The sequence below is a fragment of the Dermacentor andersoni genome, chromosome 8, assembly GCF_023375885.2.
Source record: "Dermacentor andersoni chromosome 8, qqDerAnde1_hic_scaffold, whole genome shotgun sequence".
NCBI lineage: Eukaryota > Metazoa > Arthropoda > Arachnida > Ixodida > Ixodidae > Dermacentor > Dermacentor andersoni.
Genome location: NC_092821.1, coordinates 152,078,254 through 152,104,604, shown reverse-complemented (window position 1 = coordinate 152,104,604; position 26,351 = coordinate 152,078,254). Strand labels below are relative to the sequence as shown.

The 26,351-nt window shown below is 41.7% G+C and overlaps 1 protein-coding gene across 1 annotated transcript; it reads right to left on the bottom strand.

Annotated features, from left to right (window-relative positions):
- Nucleotides 1-4,003: 4,003 nt before the first annotated feature.
- LOC126525983 (probable endonuclease 4) lies at nucleotides 4,004-25,861 on the bottom strand. The gene is made up of 8 exons (XM_050173987.3): nucleotides 25,717-25,861; nucleotides 24,320-24,984; nucleotides 23,310-23,470; nucleotides 14,664-14,799; nucleotides 13,801-13,896; nucleotides 11,089-11,220; nucleotides 10,917-11,021; nucleotides 4,004-9,159 (listed from the first exon to the last, which is right to left on the bottom strand). The coding sequence occupies exons 2-8, from the start codon at nucleotides 24,963-24,965 to the stop codon at nucleotides 8,981-8,983; spliced, it is 1,455 nt and encodes a 484-aa protein (XP_050029944.2). The 5' UTR covers nucleotides 24,966-24,984; nucleotides 25,717-25,861; the 3' UTR covers nucleotides 4,004-8,980.
- Nucleotides 25,862-26,351: the final 490 nt, after the last annotated feature.

The following is a 26,351-nucleotide window of genomic DNA, read 5'->3' as shown; positions in this document are numbered from 1 at the left end:
AAAATTCAGTGCCCTTCCAGTCCGTGAAGAAGGATGACCAGCGAAGCTGTGTGTGTGGGCCCTGCAGGCCCCATAGCAAATTTTGGTTATACGCTGGAAGTTGTTACGCTCTAACAAAAGTTTACACCCTTTGAGTCGTACCTTGCCACACAACAATAAACGTCATCTGTCTTGTCTGCATTTTTTTTCTTTAACACTGCGAGCCCGGTACTTCCCAGTAACGAACGGCATGCGCGTTATCAGCATGACATAGCATTGCCGACAGGAAAGTAGCAGGCGCGGCGTTTTCAAGAAAGGAAACGCAAGCAAGGCAGATGAAGATTATTGTTGTGTGGCAGATATACACCCCAAAGGGTGTAAACTTTTTTTAGAGTGTACGTGTCCTCTAGAGAGCGTTCTGCCGCAAAACGTTTTCAAGTCGGCTCATTAAAATTTGGAGGACGCCTAAGTTTTGCCTTTAAGAGCGGAACGCGATATAATTTAAAAATCCCTGACCGCTTTTCACGCTTACCGCCAACTGGAGCGTATGTAACCGTAATGTTGACAGGGAAACGCTGGCCGCGAACGCTATACACGAAGGCGGGCTTTGTGGTAGAAACGCGGCCTCTTGCGTAGGCCGCGATGCGATGCAAGCGAGCACCAGCTGGATGTATTGCAAGGAACCGTGTGCGTCGCTCCGTAGCCCGCAAGACAACCGCCCGCCGGCGTGAGCAAATGGCGGACTCCGCAGCTGTGAATGGTAGAAACGCTGGAAAATGGGTTTCTTTGAGTTTTCGCGTAACAGAATTGTTTTCTCGTATAGTCAAATTACAATCGGAGAGCTATCATGTCTGTATGTTGTGTGTAAGTCATAGTTCACGATTTTTCCACGTATTTTAGCTTGAGAAATTTAATTAGATCAGTATATTCCTTGCGTCACATGGAGGGTTGGGTATGGGTGGTTCGAAAATGTTTTTGCCGAAACTACGTCCGACGCCGGATTTTCTGCGACACGGGCTCCTTGACGCTATCGCGTTATTAGAGTGTGGAGCCCGTGAAGAGGAGGAGACGCTTAACGCGTTTCATTTCATTAGGGACCAGTAAAGTTGTTTATCTCTTAATAGAGAGTTCCCCAAAGAGCTTTGCGGGTGTTAGCGTTGGGGCACGCAGGAGTGAAGAGTTTTAGAATAGGGCTTTGCGTTTGCGGATAGCGTCTTGCGCTGACAGTGTCACTATGGCGTCAAAGAAGAGCTATTAGAAATAATTAAACCATTTTATGATAGTAATAGTAATTTTCACTTGCGTGTATTCGCGTTTAATTACAATTTAGAGGTTATTCTGTAAGCAGCAAACAATTAGTTGCGCTTAGTTTTGAGCAAACCAACTTTATGTGCCTTCACCAGCCAAGCTCAGCCGTGTTAGGCCTACGAGCATAAAATCCACAATCGACTTCGGAATGAGCAGCATCTAGTGAATCAAACTTCATAACACACGCTAGTTGAGAGAAAGCGATAACCGCAGCCACTTCTCCTAGCTTGCGAACTTCACGCGTTACCACGAATCGAACCGTTTGGTGCTAGGCTAGAGCCGTCGCTTCGATGGGTGTCGCCATGTTTGCTGACGCAAAGCTTTTGGGGCCGCTATTTGGGCTCCCGCAAAATCGGTGAAATAGCGTTCCCCACGCAAAACCCAAACGCAGTTTGCGTCTCGCGCATGCGCAGTGGCTTCGACGCTATTTCTTTGGGGCCCTTATTCTAAAACTCTCTAATAGTCGCCGTATAAATATCTCAGTGCCGCGAACCCATGTCAGGAGGCGAGCTCCACTGCCAACAAAGACACTCTCTCTACTCGCCGTGTCTAGCCTCCGCAAGGGAAATTCCTTCCCTGCGTTCTCCAATACCGGACCTCGACGATCGTGTGACGCATGCGTCACGCCCCCCCCCCCCCTTCATTTTTTTTTCCCTCGCTTTTTTTTGCCGCGCGGCGCACTTCCGCTGACTGCGTCGCGCGCGAGCTGTTGCGATTGTCTCGTTTCGCGCAGCGCACGATTTTGCGTGCTGTGCACGAGGACACCTGACGAGCAGTATACGCCAGTGCTTCACGAATACTGAGGCACACAAGCGGATCACGGAGCATGATCCGGTGCTGGTACACCGTAGAAAATCGCAGTTTCGGTGTCTGCGCGCGCGACTGCACGACGTAGGAACAAGCAGACGAAACGCAAGTACATCTCTCTTGCTGCGGCGCGATGTAAAACAAAAACATGCCGACATTCGGTTTGTGTGTTTTGTTACTTCTCTAAGCTTTAATTCGTCTGTTCTAGCAACACATTACACAAGTAACAGATGTTGCCTTCAATAATTCTCGAAGTCACGTGTCACCACGAGCGAGGTCACAGTGCAGACACGTGTACGCAGGCGCACTAGCATGTGTACTTCATCTTCCGGCTTGGAGCGCGGCGGCCGCGAGGAGAAGGGAAAACAGCGCTCGGTTTGAAATTCAGGTCTTTCTGCTGTGCGTAGCAATGCAATACTTTGCAGACGCGATCGTTATCGCGCAATGTATGCTCTGCGTTTCTCAGCTCAATATGGCCAGACCATGGCCATTTCCACTATCTTCGGGATCGGCTCACGTACGGGGAGCGCTTCACCTCCGCCGCGGGTCGGCCCGGCATTGCGCTATCTTAGGGATCGGCCCACGTATGGGGGCTTAACGCCTGCTTCACCTCTGTCGCGAGTCGGCCCGGTATTGGACTATCCTCGGGATCGGCCCACGTGTGAAAAATGTAGGTCTATGTCCATGGATACAAGATCCGCCAGAACCCAGCCATACGCAGCTTCGCTGTAAAAACACTGCACTAAACAGCAAGAATATTGGTAGCGAATGTTGAAGCAGGTAGGCCTATCGTTGCTGCGGAGCTGGCTACGGCTGCCAGCGAATCTGCATGCGAGAGCACCTGTTCGAGGCGGCGAGATAATAAAATGGCGGTGGTATGACTTCGAGAACGCAGTTTCGGGTCTGCGGTCATGGCAAAAAGTCCGGAAAATCAAACGGCGAAGGGTTTTTGCATCCGAAATTTCACACGTTCTTATACATTTACTCGAAGGGGTACGTGGCGCTGCTGCGAAGGCGTCCGAATTATCGGGTGTCCAGAAAATCGGTCGTTGACTGTAGTAAAATGTTATTAGCTCAAGCAGTCTAGGCATTTATATGTCACCGCCCCATTTCGAAGGGGATGGCATTATAAATCATTGACAATGTAACACATGAGGTCCGCTGCAAAAAGATGAGAAATTGACAATTGCTTTTACAGCATCGTTCACGTCTTAGCTGTGTCGTGTGCGTGCAGGTGATTTCTAGCAATAATCACAGGCAGAAGAACAGGCAGATCAAGGTATCATGGAATCCTATTCCAGGAGGCTTGCTGCGTGTTGCCTGCTCCTCTGAAACCAAGTGTGGAACATGCGACAGATCACCTGGAACAGCTGCTTCCTGCAGATGCCAAAAGGTGCTGACAAGTTTATACTAGCGCTGCCTTTGCAGAAGCTAGCTTTTCTATAGATGAAGGCAACTTCGATTTTTTAAAAAAACTAGACAACAGTGCCAAATATACATTGCATGGCCTGGACCATAATATGTGACCTTTATGCAAACAGAGCAGTGATAAGCACGAAATATTTTAAGTGAGAAGTGCACATCCCTTGTTAGTACATTAAGAAATGCATAAATGCTCCCGAGTAGTCTGTCTCGCTGATTGCCATAATGTTGCATATAGGTCCTCTGGTAGACATTTATACTAGTATGCTTCAAGTTCACTATGCTAGAGACTCGTGACATTTAGCATAGCACAGGCGTAAACAGGCAGATGCATGCAACAACGCTGGTAGCATTATCTTGCAACATGGTTAATGAGTGTGCGAAACATTGTACATTAATGACAGTAGTCAAGTTGGCACTCTCGTGCCTGCCAAGGCAACCTTGTGCCTCCTACAGGCATAGCACAATAAAAACACTTGCAAAGGTATGTTTAGAGAAAACTTGTTTTAATGGCCTTGTTGTGTCAGGTTTGTGCAGTCTTGCTACATTTTTTAGATGTGTTCAAACATATTTTTATATTTAGTTTTTTTTTTACCCCCTTAGTAGTAGTGCACAGCATTGGGCAGGTACTGCATGAAGATAGAACGATCCAGTGATATGGCAGAAATGCAAAAGTACCATGAAAGTCAAAATGTGCAAGAAAAAAAATAAGGGTGATAGAAGTGCCTTGTACAGAAAAAGGGGGGGGGGGGGGGGGGGCGAAAAAGGGCATGTTGCCCGTCGCCTCACTTTTATGTAGCAGCAGTTTTGAAGCTTTTTGCTTGATTAGGTAAAGGAATGCTTTAGCAATCTTATCACTGATCAAAGACAATCCAAACCCAGTTGAAGGTTTCCTTCTTTTTCTTTTAACTAAAAAGTTTCTTTCCTTTGCAGTTGGTGCAGTGCCTTGCCACTTTGCTGTGAGACACTGCTACTATGTATCATAGTGTAGAGAATACCTCACTGAGGACAATAAGGATGCTACTCTTACACATGGTAGGTGCTGGCAAGTGAAACAGCGACATGTCCAAAGAAACAAAAAGTGCAACTATAGAGTAAAAGTCGTTAGAGCTTGACATTTGCTTGATAACTGGCTAAAACAAGGAGACCATAACAACGACCAACAAGGGGACAAGTGGTGCACAGTGGAATGCTGCATATATATTTTCAACAACTTAAACTAGAAGGAGCTATTCACTTTTTTTTTTTCTTCCTACACAAATGCACCTTCCACTGCACCACAGTCCTGAAAGCAATGTTCAGGAGGGCATATTTAACAAAAGAAATATAATCTCAGAGTGGCACAATTGAATATGCAACTGCTGCAACAGCCCCACGACAAGACAAAGCAATGCATGTTCAAAGAGCAACACCTTCTGGGTAAGGAAAACAACAAACTTTTCCGCTCCACTCCCGAGTTCTGCTTCTTATGTGTCTTGTTGGTATCCAGTGTGGTTGTAGGCAGGCCACTATTCAACGAGACTTTCTGCTCCTTACTTGCAAGCTCAAGAAAAACCACTTATGAACACCATGGATAGGAAAATGAAGGGATGATGCACTATATACACAAAAAACACAGTAAAAACAGAATTGTATTAATGAGGGTTGTACAACGAAGTATTCTGAATGGCGATGCTCACATATGCAGAGGTTGCAAGGAGGCAAGCAAAAATGTTGCATAAGTGGCTAAAGGTGTGTTGGCAGTAATGGTACAGAAAACTATTCGAATATGCTACGACTTCCTGTGCAAAAACTATAGCTACAGAGGTAAAATGAATAGAAACCAACATGACCCGATCTTTAACATGTGGTCTGATGGCATTGCAGGCATAAAAAATAATGCCACTAGGGAGCACTCTTCTTAAACAAAACTGTCCCCTAATGAGCTTATTTCTGTTGATTGCCTCACCCACCACCACACCAACCAATACAGAGAAAAGGCAACCCTTTGTCTTTCACACCAGCTTTCATCACTGGTCCCATACTTGTAACTGTTCCTTGTGCGCGAACAGGAACAACAAACTTTTCTGCAGAGAAACTCGCCACTGAGCGCTTTTGCAGTGCCAGAACATCACCGCCACATTTTCAATACTCTCCCCGATAGAGCTGAAAGCTGCATGAATGATTGCTTTGCTGCAGACAGCACAACATCAATGCCAAACCAGAGCACATGGCATAGCAACTGGAGGAGCTTACTCAGGTGATCTGAATGCCTCCTGCTGACCAAACAGTGACAAATAAAGTGAGCTAACTGCATTGTACATACAAGGAGCACCAGTGTGACATAACAAAATTGTCACAATCACAACTGTATATCCTAGACTGCAACAAAAAGCCAACCTTCCTAAATGAAATAAAAATACATCTATTTAAGTGAATACTACCCCTGTCAGACAGACAAATTTAGCGTCAGTTTGAGCGAATGATTCTTGGTATAAGTGTCAGCTAGAAGTTATCACAAGAGTGTGTGGATTGCACTGCACAGTGCACTTGATGACTTAATGCATTCAGCAAACTCGCTTCACGCAGCTCTTTCAAAGAGCTTGTCCCCTATAGCAGTCGCCCGGACAACAGCATTTGGGAAAATAAACAATAGCAGCTAGAATGAGAGAGAGTAGTTTGGTATTTTTGTACAAACATAATTTTAACTGCATTTGTATCAATCAGCTAAAAGCACTGTCTTGCACTTATATTGCTAAATTTCAGTAGCTGCAGCTATTGCATGCTTGCCTTGCAAGTATCACAGTGAATTAAAGAAATTGTCCACAGGTGTGATAGGGTTTGCTGTCCAACCACTTTTTTAGGATGATGTCTCTCATTATAAAGAAAGCAACATTAGCGGCTAATTTTTAATTAGTAATGATTATTTCAAGTAGTCTTTGTAGGAACTGATGCTCCTCAACACCTATTTCAAATTACACCTCGTTTTACCCTGCATCACCCAGCTTCCACAAATGGTTCTCAGTGAAGCAACGTGCACTCAAAGTGGCACTAATGGCACATTTGTATGGTCATTTTAGGCCACTCTGGCAGCACTCCAGAGGTTGTGTAAGCCAGCAACTAATGTGCGAGTGTAAATATGCTAAAATTGTGGTAATGAAGTCTGATTAATGTTGTCTGACCCACTTATCCTCAGTGTAGAGCTTCAAAGCTTTTTTTGCACAGCTCTAGTACAATTGCCAGGTTGCTTTGAAATGACCAGTCAGATATTATACCACAAGTTTGCCTGTCTGAATGGGGGAAAATTACAATATTCTGGCTATTTTATTTCTAACACACCTTCTTCACGCACCACACACAGTTGAAGTCACCAGATGCAGTGATGAGAGTGAAGGCACCTCATAGCCAAATAGGACAGTCAAAAACCGATTTGAAGAGGGATTTGCCCGACTTCCCCCCTCCTCTCTTGCTGTGTGCATAGGTGCCTTCAAATCTGGGCAAATGAACTCACAAGGCTTGACCTCACCTGTTCCTCCAATGTGATTTGACGACCTTATTCTAAATAAATCTCAACTCTGAGGTTGAAATGTTTTTAGTAGACCTCAACTTTCAGCAGTTGGCAGCTATTTCACTTCAGCCTCGTTGCCGAGGTCGAGTCCGTAAACTCAACTTGACGTCATGAGTTCAAGGTTGGGTGTGTGATTTACAATGTATAATTCCCACCCCCCATACTTCAACTTACATTATATTGTTAACATAGGTTAGCCGCTAACAAAGGTGGCTTAAATAATACACAAAATTAATTGCAGTAAAGTCATTTGTAAAATCGATCTCACTTAGCATTTGACTGCACTTAACTTCAAGCCCACCCACGAGTTTGAAGTAAGAATTTGTGACCTCACTCACACTTTCAACTTCACCTTACTTTGCAAGGTTGAGAACAAAATGATGTCGAGTTTGACCTCATGAGGTCAAAACCTTGTGAGATTGCCCACCTATGCCTGCCACGGATGGCTCGGTTGATCCATCCATGTGAAGGAATACAGAAAATGTTAAAGCTCTCATGGCAGGATATGAGGACAAGGAAGCGCCTCTTGAAGCTAAAGATGGGGACACAGAGGGTAAAGGAAAGGAGTGTCGGGACAAGGTAATCTGCTGGCGCATGTATACATGTTGAGGGCCTCTTGGCTCTGCACCCTTGACCTGTCATTGACTATATATCCCTGCAGTAATAATGGATACATATGGTGAAGCAACTCCTTTCATTTCATGGAATATTTCCAGATACATTAAAGAAAGGTATGTGGCTCATTACTGGTGCATTTCACCCTCCGATAAAGAAAAAGTGGCTTGAAACTGCGCGTTTCTCTGCATCAGGGCTGCTTTTTAGCGTTTTCTTTTGCAGCAAGTTGCTTGAAGCTATTGAATGTATAGCATATGTAATGTCGTACTTAAAAAACAATCCCGAATTTTTGTTCTTTTAATACGTCAGCACCTTGGAGGGCACATAAAATTATGGATGACTACTGGTGTGTCCATTTGAGAATGACATTTAAGGCTTAGATTAGGGGACACACACTGCTCGCAGTCCATTTGTATCCTTTATTTTTAAGAGCTGTATTACTGTATTAAAATTGACTGATGTTTAATCCACATCAGTGATTATTATTGTTATTTTGTGCAGCCCAGCCTATTTTGTTGCATTAAAATCTACATGTATAAAACTGTACCGATGGCATTTGGTAATGCGTTACTGAGGATATGAAAGCATGCAATTAGTATAATCGGGATAAGCAAGAAAGCTGTTCCCATATAGTAGGCCTCACAATGATCATCAAGGCATTCTTTTAAGTTTGGAAGGTTCAAGTCTAGGCAAATTGGAGAGGAACAATGCCAATAAAAGGCTTTTAAGCTCAGAAAAATAAGCTTTTTGTGACTATAGACAACTGGAAACGGATGTGTGGTGCTGTGCTCGGGTGTACTTTTGGTTGTTTTCAAAGCAACATGTTTTGTTTTTCTTGCCGCTCGGAAAACAACAATCAGGTCACTACATAGCCAGTAGTTCAAAAGGATGCTAAAATGATTTTGAGGTTGTGATTACATAGCTTCCGTTGCTGAAACATAAGGTCATCCCTCATTGAGCAAACAATCTACTACCGCCTTATCACTCATGAAATATTTTACTGGCAATTTAAGCTTGCAAAGTATAAATTTCAGCACCTTTCCCTCATCACTGCAAAACAAGTGGGAAGCACTATTGCAAAAAAGTCAGCATTGCAGCATTGAGTACATATTTAAAATAACCTATGCTTGGTAGTTAAACTCTTTAAAAGTTGGTTCTGCTTTACTTGCACAATACTTGATACTATTAATGCCTGTTCACAACCTTAAAATCATTTCAGCTCCTTTTATAAAATGCTATTTTAATGATGGCTGCTCTGTGCTATGGCAAGACCGCTTGAGGTAGATATGATTGCTACTGCACTTATGAGGAACAAAGCCCATTTAGGAGTGCAATTTCAACACCATAGTCAGTCTCTGGAGTTTCAAGAATCATAGGGAGATGGTCAAGTCGAGGGTCATTCATAATTCGTCGAAATCCATCCAAGCCAATGTTTCCATGGCCAATGTTTTCATGCCGGTCCAAGTGGCTGCAGACTTTTCCTAAAATAAATAAAGCAATTTACCTTCAGAAGCTGTGCTGCATATTTTTTATCTCCTAGGAACTGCTGATCTAATTGATCTTTAACTGACTGCATGTGTTTTAGCCATAGCCAAAGTTCAAACAGGCATGTGCTCACAAAATGCTGTCATGAACCAACTTTGTTGCCTGCCAAACATTTTAATCATAAAGTACATGTAGGTATATAAAACACCATGATCAGTAAAGCATTGAACATCAGATGTTTTGTATTGTACATCACTGAAAACTACTGACATTTTGCTAATTATCATAGGATAGAGGTCACCAGCATAGAAATATGTCAGTGCCAATTAGTAAAATTTAATAAAGCTTTCATGAGTGTGATAATGTTAGGACAGCCATATTAGTGCAGCAACTAAGGGACTCCTTTGCTCTCACCCAAGATATTACGAGGTGCCAGCCAATACAGCGTGTTGGTGTGCACTTCCAAGAAAGCAGTGTCTGAATCACGGTCACACATGTTAAGGTTCTAAAATAATTTAAAAGGTAAAGCTAGTGAGCGCATAGGTGACATACCTATCTTAATGTTAAAAAGTTCTTTCACTTATAGTTGCCTTGCTAGGTTAGCGTGCCATTGTGCAGATTTGTTTCTTTATACATGCATATTTCACCCTCAAGAATTCAGCTGAAAATGCTACAAGCACTGTCATCAAATGCTTTATCCCTGTTTCTGTGTGAAAGGACACAATACCATTGGACGCAAACATTGCTTACAGCAAGTAAGTAAATAGATGACAATCACGTCCCAGTAATAATAATAATAATAATAATAATAATAATAATAATAGTAACAAACAGCACTGTGTAGCCAATACACAAAAAATGCTGCTATAGCTATGCCAGCAGTGTCCATGCTTTGGGCTAAATTAGGTAATTGAGCAAGGCACTTATGTGTACTATCAGCCTAAATTCAAATGCAAAATATCCCAAAACTACTTGAATGCATTGTTCCATTTCCTAGTTAATCTGCATTTATCACGGTGGTGTAATACAGACTCCAAAATGCACACTTGGGACTATACTTCATGCATAGAAACTGCCTCGAGAGCGATTACACATCATATTTCAACATAATTATGCGTAACTGCCGTTCCACCCTGTTTGTGTTTCAATCTATGCTCATGGTGCATACACGTGTGCAGTGTATACTGCACAAGAAACAGCCACACGACTGCTTAGCCACTCCGAATATGAGAACATGGCCCTGATCACATAAACATGTGCTTTGCACAGGTGCTGTTTCCAATGTGTGGGAAAGTCTAGTGTGACTTATCCACAAGTCTGTTAGCATTATCACAATCTATGTTGAAACTATTGGGAAACCATAATATGATATTCATAATAAAAGGGCCTCCCAATGGGGGGTCAGGCACCAATTGCAGCAGAATATGTATTCTGCGAGTCCCGACCTCAACATGCCAGTTTCTTTAATTGACAACACCAACCAGATGTGGTCACAGGGGTACCCTAAAAGCACACTACAATCGCAGTGCCTTCTAGCTGTACCTGCATGTGGCATGTCTGGATACCTTATCTGGCCCTTTAAAGTGATTTTGCATGAGGAAACTTCAATAGCACTCTTCACCATGCAAACTCCTGCAGAGCGGAGTAGCCTACAAATTACTTGATGTGGCGAAACATCATTGCACAAAGTTTATAGTACTTGTAAGTGTTGAAGTACAATTACAGCACAGCAGGCACCTGAAAACAAACTTGCCTTTTGAGTCGTTCAAGTGAACAGCTTTCAGGTATGACAATCCAATAATAGATTCAAAGTCATTCATCATTTTCTCAAATCCTTCTTGCGTTGCCAAGTCATAGCCTAGAATTGCAAATACAATGTTCAGAGGGTCTCAAAATGCAATGTAGCATTATATTAAGAGACTAACCTGCTGCAAAGGCATGGCACGTGTCCAGGCAGACGCCGATCCTTGATTTGTCCTTCACTCTGTCTATGATTCCACGCAGTTCACGGAAGTCGCCGCCAAGTGTATTGCCTTGTTTGCACATGTTTTCAATGACTAAGACAAAGAGTACACAGCATATCAGAGCTGCACGAGAGATGCAATTCAAAATGCAGAGAGATGGCCCGTGTGCCAAATGAACTGATAAACCAAAACGAGCGATACGACACTGCCAAATGTTTTTTTTTTTTTCTAGTCTAATAGAATGGACTGTCAGGCAGCTGAGCCAGGACCACAAGAATGCAGTGTGAAAAAACAGAACAAAGACAGACTTGCAGGTATAGATGGCCACAAAAGCTTATGAAACACAGGATTTACAAAAAAGCTGAATTCCCGCAATACGAGCACCCTCAAAGTTTCTGCGTAAGCTAACTTTAGCAACCTACACAGCAATTCATTCAATTAGCAGCACTATGCCTTAATAAAGTGCGAGAACTCATACTTGCTGTGGAACCCATGTCTCTTAAAACTTTTCATCCCTAGTGTATACACTCTACTAAATGCCTAATCTACAAGTGAAAAGCAATGCACTCCGGAAATTTCGACCACCTGGTGTTCTTTAACGTGCGCCTAAATCTAAGTACACAGGTGTTTTCGCATTTCGCCCCCATCAAAATGCGGCCGCCGTGGCCGGGATTCGATCCCGTGACCTCGTGCTCAGCAGCCCAACACCATAGCCACTGAGTAACCATGGCGGGTTCTGTAGAATCTTAATACTCTAATATGGTTATGTAATGTTAATACTGGCTGATAATTAATTTACATTGGTTCAGAATCCACAATGCAAAAAACAGATTAAATACCACCTGTGCTTTCCTTCTATCTCATAGTAAACATTCTCATGGGGCGTACCCAGTGAGAAATAATGAGGCTAGTAACAGGTACGAGACATTCACATTTCAGAGGAAGCTTTAGCTCAGGGGCTCCTACCTAAATACAAGGGAAAGGAGAAATTGTTTTTCTTGGCAACCACTGCACCAAAGTTGATGAGGTTTGTTGCATTTAAAAAGAAAGTTAAAATCTAGTGACTGTTTAATAAAAATTGTTAAAAATAGCAAATCTTCTGAAAATGAAATTATGCAGTTAACAACTCTGTAAGTCAGCAATGACAAAAGATATACCAATTATGTAAAATGCATTTAATAGTACATCTAAAGTGGACAAGATTGATGTATTAAACATGGCTCTCAAATTTATCACTAATATGCGAGTAGGACTTTTGCAAAACCCTTGTATATAATTTAAAAATTCACATATGACAGAAACAGACACATCAAATTTGTCCGCTTTAAATGCTCTAATGAATGCAGTTTACAGAACTGTGATATCTGTTCTAGGTGCAGAGGTACGAATTTGTATACTTTGTGCTTCTATATTTTTCAAACAGCAATTTTTGAAAATTTGTTTTTAATAATTCAGGCCCTAAATCAACATTACGCTCCCAACAGTCACTAGAACTTAATTTTCTCTTGCAAATGCAAGAGCATTTCTGCATTTTACCGGTATCTGAATAGGCGGCGTTGGAGTTGGGACCGAGCTGAAGCTGCCTCTTAAGATACTCAACTAAACACATTTGATTTACTCTTTGTTATGCTTGCAGTATTTAAGAAAGGCGTTTTGAAAAAGCTCTGAATGGAATACCAATGCACTTCGTCACATTTCGGGGGGGGGGGGAGGGGGCACGCAGATATTTCAGGATTTTTGCTAATCTCAGGATTTCTGCTAAGTGGACAAAACTTCGGCGGTACCTTGCTTCAACTCCAAAATTGCAACAAGTGCCTATAGGAACTATCAAAAGTTCATTTGTGGAACTGTGCAAACTTTGTCAAATGCAAATTGCAGCTTCATGTGCAGGTATTGTCCTTTTATTTTAAGCAATCCACCTGAACTGAAGCAAAATTGTGCTGCCAGCAGCAGGCAATATTTTAGAAATCTGTCAAGAGGAAGGCAGGTTGGAAAGCACCATTCCTCTTTAAGATCTCTTGCAAATGTTTCAGAAATTAGATCATCACAACAAAAGTTTCTGGGGGCATAGAATCTATAGAAAGAGAAATGAAATTGTCACAAATGATGCATAACCTAATGCATAACCTTGAACTGAAAAGGTCAGTGGATACCTTTTCCTATGACTACCACACGAAATTCTAACCTATATACATAGCTGTACAGTGAAATTCCGAGAAAATGTAACTTTTTTGTGATTTCCATGCTCCAAGAACTTTTGCAGTTGGCTGTATGTAGAAATTAATTTGTTATCATGTCTCAAATGTTAGCATCACTCTCAACAAGGTTTGATTGAAAGGTGTCTTCTGGAAGAGGCTGCTATAGTACCAAGTCAGTGATCAAATAATATCTCTTTCCATGTAAGGTTGAATAGTACTATTGAATTCCCCAAAATCTGAATGTCTCTGAAGTGAGCGTGGAAGTTTATTTCACTGTTAAAAAATTCACATGCAATTGTTCACATAGTGCTAATGAGTTAGAAAGATATCGCTGATGTACAAATGGCTGCAAGCTTTAATTGTGCCACTGATGTAACCTCTACAAGACATTGTAGCAAGATGTTGATTTCTTTAACTGACAGTGAGAAAAGCAAAGTTATGTTTGCCCTTATGCATCACACTTGTACCGCCTCACCTGATATGACATATGTTGTCTCCTTGTGTGCTTGGTTGATGCTCTCCGCAATGAGATCCATGCATGCATCGCGGCTAATAACACCACATGTTGAACCTGCAGCATCACACCGTTTTGTCTAACCAAACTTGCTAACATAATATATCATACTATTTTCACTGTAAAAACTGCAGAATAGTGCTAATTTGAGCTAGTTATAGCACATGTTCCAGGTAGACAGAGTAACAGCGAATGGGACAGGATGAACAGAAAAAAACAGATAAAACACTGACTGCTAAATTTTCCACTATTTCCCACAAAGTGTTCAGAAAGGATACCGGCCAACACAGCTATGATGAAAGACACAAGAAGACCTTGTTGACTGCTGCCATTATATAGCATGCGACATCCTCCTTTCATGCAGTTATTGCTGTATTGGGCAAAATGGTCTGTGTATCATCGACCGCCTCAGGGAACATGTCAATTGGAGTGTAGCAGCCACCTTGTAGCACATTGCTCCCAGTGTGGTTGTGAGGCATTGCTTAATCAGTGCAAGATACTAGGGCATTATCGGAACCAACGTGTATGCAGAATACTACTTGAAGCATATTGCATGAACATATGCATCGCTGGTGTTGCTGCATTCTGAAGAAATTGTCTTTCTTCAACTATATGATTGGTGCCTGTTTGTTGCTCTGTATCTTACATGCTTGTCTTTTTTTGTCTCCTTTCCTGCACCTTCACACATTACCTTTTGCAAAATAAAGTTTGCTTCAAAGCCAGCACTTCATCTTTTCCTTCCGTTTGTCCCGTCCATGTGTTGTTATCCCGTTAAGTTATAACAAGACTACATGGTTATTGTAATGAAGTGGTAGTGAACACACCTGGATGAAAGTTGTAGTAAACAAGACCAAGCATCTCACAACGCTTGAGTTCATCAACCAATGTTGCCCGGCTCTTTTCTAGAACAACAGGATCTGGGGAGCCACAGTTCAGCAGGTATGATCCATGCGGCAGAATCTGTTTTAAGTTGAAGCAGGAATGAGAAGTTTTATTTCATGACAAATTGCACACAAGCTAGCTTATTGTCTGAAGCTGCTAGCACCCCTGGAACTTTAAGTTCCATTATCAAAAACAAGCAGTTACTCAGATGCCTTTTCTGCACCTTTCATTTTCTTTTTTTCCAGATGAATCTGTTCCAACCTGGCCAGCTTGCAGTTGCTTTGCATGACTTGCATTTTTTTACACCCCCTTTACAAGGTGTGTTTATTTAATTAAGCAATGAAAAGTTAGGCCTCTTTAAAGCCAGCTATTAAACAAGGAAAGTGTCTATGACGAAGTATGCAATTAGGTTTTTAGCTTCAGCTAAGGGCTTGGTGACTGTGTCCTACAGACAGCAGAGACTACAAACCCTACCCTACACTGAAACAACATTACAGTCAATGGAAACAAAACAATTGAACAAAACTTTCAAGAACGGTACTGAGAATGCTATAGCACAGCTGTATTCTGCCATTACTGAACTATCACTGCAATAAAATTTTTCGATCAACTTAGATTTGTGCAGACATATGGTGTGCTGCTCCCGCAGTCTGCATCTGACTCAACAATCATTCTAAGATTATTTTAATTTGTACAGAGAAAGAGAAAGGCCCACATAAGGTGTAATGGTCATATAAGATACCAACATGTCTGGAGCTTGCCATTAAGTGTCACAACTTCTTGCCTCGACTTCCAAGTAAATTTTCAACTGTAAATTCATGCTGGTTAAACATACCATTGGGATTTCACATGCCAAAACCATGATTCGATTATGAGAATCAAATCAAAATTTATTATTAGAAGTTGGGTCACATTACAAGTACTTAGTATGCAGAAGGAGGTCCCATAGTCAAAGACTGTATCGGGACCTCCTGTATAAGAACGGTTATTGTAGTTAACATCTAAAAGCAACAACAGCATATAATAAGGAAGTATACAAGCAACAAGAAAAGAACGGTTACAGAACAAAATACAAAATTACAAAAAATAAGGTTTAGCATATCTCATGGTAGCAGGAAAATTGTGCGGGAACAAAATACCAGCAGTTTATTTACAACAAAAGAAAAAAAAGGAAAAAGAAGAAGAAAAAAAAGCGAACAATGACCGACCACAGCAATCCTTGTCGTTAATCTGTCAATAAAAATGCATTTTTAGTTCTCTTTTAAAATGTGACAGACATATTGCGTTTTTCATTGTGAAAGGAAGGGTGTTCCATATTGATATGGAAGAGAATTCCACAGTCTGTTTACCATAGTTAGTACGGATTCTTGGTAAAAGAAAATTGTTATTCAACGCAAATCTGGTGGTACTATGAATCATCAGGTTAGAAGGTGAAAATGGTATTGATGGAAGCTCATTATTCACAAATCTGTAAAAAAAAATACCTAGGTTGTATTTAGTGAGTCCAGATATGGTAAGTATGTTGTTCTCGTGTAGTAGGGAAGTGGCATTAGAAAAGCGGGGGCTGTAAGTAATTATTCTTATGGCTTGGTTCTGAACTGTCTGGAGAGATGCAGTATGAGTATTATAGGTGTTACCCCAACATATTATGCCATAAATAATGTGAGAGTGGACAAAAGAGTGGTAAAGTGAGATGAATGTGGCACGTGTGAAGTAAGGGCGTGTTTTAATTAAGATGCGTATACCATAAGCTATTTTCTTTTTTATGTGAGCAATATGATTGTGATATTTCAAATTACAATCAAGTAGAATACCAAGAAAAGATGAACATGAACTTGGAGGAATGCGGTGAGAACCGAAAGTGATAGGTGGAATGGATGGTATGTTTCGCTGATGAGAAGAGAATACAACAAATTTAGTCTTAGTTGCATTAATAGATAACATGATAACATTACACCACCTTAGGATATTTTACAAGTCAGTATGTAACTTATTAACGAGAGATGAGATATCATGAAATGTGAATATAGTGGTGTCATCTGCGTACAGAATGAATTTTGTGGAAGAAGGACAGTTAGGTAAATCATTAATATAAACCAAAAACAGAAGTGGCCCCAGAATAGATCCCTGGGGCACACCAACGTTAGTAATTCGCTGTCGAGAATAAGCGTTGGAAATGGAAACAACTTGAACTCTGTTATATAAGTAGCTTTTTAGTAGTGAGAGAGCAGGCCCACAAATGCCAATTGCTTCGAGCTTCGAAAAAAGGATATTATGATTTATGCTATCAAATGCTTGCGTTAGATCGATAAAAACTGAGGCGGCGAGAAATCCTTCGTCAATTAATTTTTTTAGTTGATCAGTAAGATGAATAAGTGCCATCTCTGTGGAATATCCGTGGCGAAAACCAAACTGGCATGAGGAGAGAATATTAAATTTAGAAAGGTATTTAGTTAGCCGTATTTCAATTAGTTTCTCAATAACTTTCCCAAAGAATGGTAGAATGCAAATAGGTCTGTAATTATTTAATAATGAGCTATCGCCTTTCTTAAAAACTGGGATGATTTTGCCACGCTTAAGTTCAGAAGGAAATAAATCAGTCTTGAAAAATAAATTAACAATAAATGAAAGTATATCTGAAATTAAGTGCACAATTAATTTAATGTTAGCAGGGTGGACCTCATCAATTCCAGCGCTTGTCACTTTTAAATTATTTATAACTGCAGTTATTTCTTCTGGCGTTGTAGGAAATAAAAAGAATTAATGAGGTAGACGGTTCATGTTCATGGTCTGTGTAGGGGAAGGTGAATTGTTAGGAAAGAAAAAACTACTGAAAGCCTCAGCCATATCTGCAGGGGAATTTAGCTCGACTCCGTCATTTAAAATTCTGGATACTTGGTTTAGTCGTGTGTTCCTGTTTAAGAAAGAGTTGACAATCTCCCATTTTTTTTTACTGTTATTAGCTGCCTGTAAAATTTTTTGCTCGAAGTACAATTGTTTAGCTGATTTTAGTTTACAGGTAAGAGTGTTACAGAAGTTTTTATATCGGACACGTAAGTTCATGTTAAACGGTTGCCTTTTGGTTTTCCTATATAAGTTATCCCGTTTACGCAATGCTGTTAATAACTGCTGCGAGATCCATGGATTGTGAGAAAATGCTACAGTTTTGTTACATTTCTTTTTGCAGGTGAACTGCCGTAGGTATGATATAATACGTGAAAAAAATGTGGAAAATGCTTTCTGTGGGTCGTTTAGTGATTTAATTTCAGACCAATTTGTATTAGCAACAGCAGTTATGAAGCCGACTTTGTCCAGAACGTCTTTAGTATGTGAAGGTGGGCAAGGTCGTACGTTGGAGTTGAAGCGTAAGAGCAGGGGATAATGATCAGTGATGTCGATGTGCAAAACTTTTGCCTCTGGTGAATGAAGGAGGTTAGAAAGAGCATGATCAATAAGTGTACCTGTGCCGTTAGAAACTTCACGTGTGGGGACGTCAATTAAACAAACATATCCATAGCTATGGAACAAACTAGTATAGTGAATACATATGGGTGATGTTTCATCGAGTAAATTAATATTTATATCACCCATTATAACAACATTCTTATTTTCCAGTGGTATAGTGTGTCAGATATGATCAAGATTGGTACAGAAATCATTAACTGATGATGAAGGAGAACGGTAAATGCAGCCAAATATGAAATCCTTGTTGTCCTGAGCAAGAAAGCAGTTACTGAATTCAATCCAAACAGATTCGCAATTAGTAATAGTTAAGGATAGGTCATGTCTTCTTTGATAAGCAATATTAGGGGAAACAAATATGGCCGCACCACCGTGACAGCTCGTTAATCTATTGCAGTATTCCGATTTATAGTTAGGGAAGCAATATAAGTTGTTATTACTGAAACCAAGTTTCAGTAATAGCAATTAGAGAAAATGAACTAGTTAGCGATGTGAGGAAATTATTGATTGAGTCAAAGTGCTTACGAAGACTCCTCGCGTTAAAATGAATGATGGAATGAAATCCCCTTAAAAAGGAATTCACTTGATGGAGTTTCAGTGGGGAAGCCATAATTGTTATGTCAATTGGTTAAACAATGAGCTCTAGTCTATTTTGGTTAGGTCAGATTCGTCTCGAATGTGGAGAACTTTGCTGTTAGTGGTTTTCCTAGCCTTGATTTGGCAGTTGTCCGTCCAAAGGAACATCCAGTTCCTTTCTTTCTTCAAAGTTAGGGCTTTCGAAAAGAGAGCCTTGTTGGATGGAGTTGGATGCTCATTTACAAAGACGGGAGCATTAAATGAGCCAGAAAATCCAATGTCACTAAGGCAGAGTTTGGCTTTACGCGCTTTACTCACAAAATCAGCTTTTTTAGTCCTGGAGCAAAACCGAGCAATGATATTTTTTTTGTCGTTAGCTCTGGTAGGTACACGATGAACAATGTCCAGACCGCTAGGCGATACGGGACAACCAATTTTGTCTCCTACTGTTGTCAGGCTTGCATAGTGGGGAACTCCGGATTAATTTGACAACCTGGACTTTTAATGTGACCCAATGCATGGTGCGTGATCGTTTTTGCATTTTGCCCTCATAGAATTGCAGCCGCCGCAGCCAGGATTCATTTCTGCCCCCTCGGGCTTAGCAGCACAACGCCGCTATGCCACCATGGCAGGTTATCCCGTTTTCCTTGTCTGCTAAGACCTGCACTGCAAGTCATCTAAACATATGGCATAATCCACGAGATCATTCAATCCACAATGCTCGACTATAAAAAAACAAGTGGCAATTGCAGTAAAAAATTATATCACAACAACTGTTTCGCTAGTCCTGCTGCAGGTAACGAATAATTACAGGTAATACTTGACATTATTGTTATTACTAATCGCTGAGAACTGAAGGCAGCTGCAAGAAATGAGCCGCAGTTTTACACTATCAATGCTCATTGAAGTGGCACTAAGGCAAGCATTAGGTTAAGATAAAGTGATCTATTTGTGCTACAAGATGTCCAAAGTATAACTTTTACTGAGAATAGAGCTCTTATAAGTGAAGAAATCATGTGGACACACAGACACACACACACGCACCACAAACAGACAGACCTATATAGTCACATGCTGCAATAGGTACTACAAAAGGTGCTGCACCAGCAAGACAGTTGAGCACTAGTCTAAGATGACCAAAATTTTAGGGTGAAAGCATGTGCTGTCCCAAACCACTTCTTTCTTTCTGAAGGTTGGCTCGCAGCACCTGGTGGCATCATAAAGGTACATGATGTCATAGTTGCAGGCTCACATACAAAAACAAACATTTCATTTGACCTTTTGGCCGAGGGCAGGCCTTTTGATGTTTCTGCTGGGAAGGTCAGTCACCAGCCAGAACATCAAATTCAATATTTGTTTTTGTATGCGTGCCTGCGCTTCTTGAAATTAATTAACCACCAGATTCTAAAATATGAACACGCAAATGGTTAATAGTGCAAGAAGCGAATTGAATCGAATACTGAATACTGCTCTAATAGTTTTTGAATAATGTATAGCCGTTATCAAAACTAATAGAAAACGATGTTCACATCCCTATATTCTTAAAGTTGGCAAGTTTCTGTCATTAAAAAATTATGGGGTTTTACACGCCAAAACCGCCATCTGATTATGAGGCATGGCGTAGTGGGGGACTGCAGAAATTTGGACCAAGCGGGGTTCTTTAATGTTCACTTAAATCTAAGTACATAGGTGTTTTCGCATTTCACCCCCATCGAAATGCAGCCACCATGGCCGGGATTCGATCCCGCGACCTTGTGCTAAGCATCCCAACACCATAGCCAAGTTTCTGTCATTATATGGTATGTTGTGAAGCACCATTTCTTAAAAGCACAAACAGAGCATTAGGAGCAAACAAGTAGTTTCTTCACATGCCGAGGACTTTTAAAAGAGTATGAATAATTGCTGTACAGCCTGTAGAGTATGGCTACTTAAGTGACATAGCCTGCTTCACTACGTAAGTTCTCATGTTTTATGTCTATGCTGTGGCACGGGGGTGAAAATTAACTGTATTATTGTTCCAAATTTATGTTTCTTGGGATGCAGTTGATGTGAAATATCGTAAAAATATTTGAAATATATTTGCATTTACGAATAGTGAGTATTCGATTCAAAGACCGAATCGAGTATGACACTATTCGATTCGTTATTCTAAAGTTTTGAATAGTCACACACTCCTACACACAGTTCCTCTTCTTGTTCTCTCTCACATACACACACAATGTATAAACAGTACGTACATATACAATTTGGCATGCAGTACTAAAATCTATCAATCAGCCCGCATATTCTGAAAATGTGAAGCAATGAGTTTAATGCCTTCTGTGCTGAGGATGGTCTGGACCAATGTACCAAGGTTCTTTCCTCTGAAAAGGCCAAATTGTCCAGTTTATCTAGCCCTGTTGAGAACTTATTTCTGGTTGCACTGTAGTTACCGGAATTGCAGAGGAAATGCCTGATCCTCTTCTAGCAGCCATCATAGTCACGTGCGCAGTTGTCAGCCATTCCAATGTGGTTTGAGTAAGCATTCTTAAGCACCACGTAGGGCAGCAAGCAGCACAGAAGTGTTGCTTGCTTTAACTTGTGGTATCTCAGCCAGAAGACGGAGTTACAGACAGAGATCTGAGCTATGGAGTGCTGGTCAACTTGGTTGAGCTCCAATGTACCAGTGTGGGCTTGTACACTAGCGGCCAAAGCATTGTAGCTACATTAGTTCTTGATGGTGGTTTAGAGTGTACACCATTATGGGTGGCCTCATCCACATGGTGGTTACATGGATGCTGTAATGGCACTGTGTTGAGCATAGGACTCCAATGTAGATTGTTGGGGGCAGCTTGATTTGTACACCTGTGCCATCCTTTCAGCTGTCTCTTTCTCGCCAACTAAGTTGTGAAAAATAAACATTGCCAGTTGCCTGAAAGTGTAGTATAACATGTGCATATCGATTTAATATTCACTTTTAGAGTCTTTAAAAACACTGATTCATAGCAGAAAGTCAACTTCAAATGATACACATACAAATCTGCCATTTTATGTGCTTCCACTGTACTATGGCTCATCATACTTTACTGCAATGTGCATACAAACAACTCACTTGCATTACAAGAAACATTTTGAGAGAAATTTCTGCAATGTTCAACTTCTACAAACAGTGCCCAGGGAACAAATGGAACATTTCTCTTCCCATAAATGCATGTACTCACTAGCTCTAAAGAAATTGCAACATGTTGTTGACTCTGGGTAGACCGGAGTAGCCTTAGCAATTAATACTGCTATCACATCGGAATGGCTAAACGTCCAATGTGCACCAAGTGCATTTGCAAGAAGGCTATCGAGCAGGCGCTTTGCTACAGTTCCTGATTGAATGAATAATGCTGCCCGACTGGATAATTGCTTTTTTAATGAAGCTAAGGTTCCGGGCACTTAGTCTCACCCATCATATACGCAGAAAGCCATGTGAGCATTCCTGCAGTACACGATGGCAATGAACTCGAGTACCCAACTATAATCTTGGTAAATCTTGCCTGCATTCCATTTCATACTTAGCGTGCAATGCTGCAAAATGTATCTAAGCAGTGCACTTGCAGAAATGTATAGTTCAGCGCATTTGAAGTTAACTGGCTTTCGATCTACAATTTATTTTGATAACTTCTTGATACATTAGAATGATAACATATGGAGTTATTGTGACATCACATAACATATTGTTTGTCTGTCTTGAGCTTACAGCATGTGATAAACTACCTGCCATGGTGGTGTAGTAGCTATGGCATTGCGCTGCTAAACCTGAGGGTGCAGGATCAAGTCCCGATTGTGATGGCTGCATTTCAGTGGGGCGAAATGCAAAAACATCCATGTACTGTGCATTGGGTGCATGTTAAAGAACACCAGTTGATCAAAATTGATCCAGTGTACCCCACTACAGCGTGCCTCATAATCATATCATGGTTTTGGCAGGTGAAACCCCTGAATATAAATTTTTAATGTAAGAAACTACATTTTGTTTGCAAATGGAGATGACGTGGTGTGGATGCTGTGCAATAAGCATGGCCGTACAAAAATGTCACTGTTAATCTTCCTGAGGTTATTAGGATATGTGTAATGTCATCTATGAGGCATTTGCTTCATATGAATTGTGACTGTAACTTACATGAAATTATATAGCATGTTCCTATTGTTGTCATGTGACATACACTACATTATGGTTGTCAGTTGGTTAGTTGGGGTTTAATGGCACAAAGACTACTGAGGCCATGCTGCGCCATGCATTATGGTTGTGAAAGCAGGTAGGGTGAAAAGTTGCTCTAGCCTGCGCAGCATTGCATGCTATGTATGGAACACAGTATAACACATGTGATCAGCCTGAAGTATTGCCTCTTCTCTCTCTTTTGATCCCCTATACCCTTCCTTATGTGTAGGTTAGTCCCCGAATGAGTAAAGTCTAACGTTCCCTCCTTCTTTCACACTGTCAAGAGGTGGCTACAAGTACTGTGAACAGACCCATCTGGGATCATTTCTCATTCACAATTTATAGAATGATACAATGAACTCACCTGGTGGGGTGCAAAATTGTGCTCACGACATGCATCACGGAAGCGGTTAGCTGCCTCCTGAGTGAGTGGTTTGGCAGTCCACCGGCGCCCTGATCTCAAGAAAAGGCCAAATGACTTGGCTCCCATTTCCACAGCTCTGCTTACTGCTAGTTCTAGTCCACCTGAAACGGCAATTTATATGCAAAAATGAAGTAACAAGATGCAGTGCTGTTCCCACAACAGGAGCTTGTGCTATTGAAAGAACAACATTAAAAAGCCAAACAGCACAAAACAGACAGGACTGCAATAGCAGAATAGGTCACACGAGCACTGACTTACAATAAAAGGTTTAATTAATCTCCAACCCTGTGTACACATGCACAATGCCAGCCAAACTGCTCCCTGCACTGTCAAAGTACACAGTGATAAAATAAGACAGGCAATGCTTAATATGAGTAGGACATCAATTCCTCCAGCAGTGTCCTCAAAGCAATTAAAGCAGCTAGTTGGCCGGTCAAAAGTGTGGAATGCATCATGTAACCACACAAGAACAAGGGACAAAGAAGGAACACACAAGACAGGCGCGGACTTCTTGTGCGCCTGTCTTGTGTGTTCCTTCTTTGTCCCTTGTTTTTGTGCGGTTACATGATGCATTCCAATAACGGCCACCAACTAGCCCACTTATCCTTGTTAAAAAGTGTGGATCACTTATGGACATGTAATTGCAGTCTTCTAAGCAAGCAACAATTGTCCCATAGTTTTCCATGTTATGCTATTAAAAAGTGTATAGGTGCCATGTTCAAGGAATGTAAGAAGTTATATGTAAGGTTTCAAGCTAGTTTCTTGATAGCATGACTTTTTTTTTTTTTGCTATCTTAGGCACTGAGAGACTTCCCTACTGTGCAAAGCAATGTTTGAAATATGTACAAGTACCCTGCGAGATTGGCAAGCAGTATGCACTAATGAGGTACCAACAAAAGATAGTATCGGTTGTGCAAGATTGTGGCCTGCATACCTAGACATCAACTTACCACTCACAGACATGTGAGCTCCAACAAACTTTGCATTCTTTGCAGGTCCTTTCTTTGACAGCTTAGCCAGTGATTTTGAGCCATCTGTCTTCTTCTTCTTGGGCAAGCCTGCAGCACCATCAGCTGCAACAGGTGAAGGTGAACGCTTCACTGTGACAGGTGGACAAGGCACTGTCTTTGCAAGGGTTGGCAGCTTTTTTGAGGGAGAAGCCCTTGTGCTAGAAGCTTTGTCTAGACTCTTTGCCTCTTGAGGTTCTGCCTTTAAAGGAGAAGCCCTTGTGCTAGAAGCTTCGTCTCGACTCTTTGCCTCTTGAGGTTCTGCCTTTACAGTAACATCACTGTCAAATCCATTGCTTGGCAACTTGTTGGTGCTGGCAGGTGTCTCTTGGTTTACATTTACGTCTTCCTTCGGCGGCTTTAAGCTCTTTCCAACAAATGTCTGTTGCTTGTGAGTCCTTGTCACAACTGCTTTCTTGGATGACTTTTCTTCAGCTGGCATAGCATTTGTCTTGGTGCTGTCTTGTGGCGACTTCTTGTGGCCATTCTGAGCAGATGATTTCTTTGTCAACTTTTTGCTGGGGGTTGCTTTTGGTGTCGCAGCGGCTGAAGCCTGCTGGCTTGAGGACCTCGTCTTCCGTGGAGACATTCTTTTTTTATAATAAACCCTGCAGCAAAAAGTGACAAAAGGAAACCATGAAGAAATGCTCACAGTACATCACCTATCGTCAGGGCATATAGCTTTGACAAACTAGACACTGGAAACCGCATGACAAGTGTTCTGGTAGGTACATGGCGCCAGATGGCTATACAAAAGTCAGTAAATTTCGATGAACCTGCATGTCCGACACGCCCACAGCGCAAGTGTTGCGCGTTCTGGTTAGGCTACATGGCAGAGTCTAGCTTTATAGCATTTGCTTAACCAGCACACTCTAATGGCTGCGCGTAGAACACCTGGAGCGGACTGCATCGTACATTCAATTACCCAGGCCATACCAGCGTGAAAAATGTGATGCCTTGACGCGCTTTGCAGATTAAAAAGCGCCGAAGAAAGCCACACACGCACACAAAATGATAAAGAGCGCCTTGGCCCTGCAACGTGCGTGGCAGTGTACCAGGGTACCGCAAATCATTGTGACGGAGCGATTAAAATAATAATAATAATAATAATAATAAAGGGACTGTCGCCGCCAACCGAGGTGGCGCTCTCGCACGCTGCTCGCTCGTTGCGCGGAAAACCTCGAACGAATGTCCTGCCGCAGGCACTGAACCCATCGGCCGCTCGGCGCAACGGCGTCGTGACCTTGCGCCTTTCGCCCAAAACACACAAGCCCGCGAAAAGACAACAACAAGCGGAAAGCTGCGGTCAGGTTAGACACGCTGTGACGATACGACCATACCAGAGGCAGCAGCGGCTACAATGTATCAGTCCGGTCCTTCAAGTTCTCAATCCACTCGTGGTTGGTCCAAAAAGCGCATGCGGTTGGGACCTGCGGCCTTCGGCCCCTTTCCGTGCGCTTTCGCACAGCACCAAACCACAGCGCGGCAAGTTTCGTTTGTCACAACGAAACCAGATGGCGCCGCTTCTCTGTGCACTTGGCGCTTCGCAAACCCCTCGTTTGCAGTGTTACATTCCCTCCGCTTTTCCTTTATCTGACCCTTTCTCCCTCTGTGATGGCTTGTTCCCTAACCCTGTCATCTAATCCACTAGTTATTAATCAAGACTGAAACATGTGTCATTGTTCTTTGTTTCCTGGAAAGGATAGTAATTTGCTTGTTCCGCCCGCTGCTTCAGTTCGTACCTGGCGTTCCACATCACTGCCATCTCTGCGAGAGCAATATAACAGAACCGGTGCCGCACACACACACACACACACACACACACACACACATATATATATGTATTGTATTGGAGAAGAACAAGCAGTATGCACTGCTTCGAGAAAGACGACGAGTTGGTGGAGGCCTCGTGCCTGTATTTCAAATTCCAATTCCATTGATTAAAATTTATTACCTTCTAGCTTGCTATCTTTTC

What these genes read in the sequence shown, in the direction of transcription:
- LOC126525983 (XM_050173987.3), bottom strand. Translation starts at nt 24,965, where the DNA reads ATGTCTCCACGGAAGACGAGGTCCTCAAGCCAGCAGGCTTCAGCCGCT. An exon ending in AGCTCACATGTCTGTGAGTG is followed by an intron (nt 23,471 to 24,319) that starts GTAAGTTGATGT and finishes TTGCCGTTTCAG; the next exon opens with GTGGACTAGAACTAGCAGTA. An exon ending in TTACTACAACTTTCATCCAG is followed by an intron (nt 13,897 to 14,663) that starts GTGTGTTCACTA and finishes GTGATGCTGCAG; the next exon opens with GTTCAACATGTGGTGTTATT.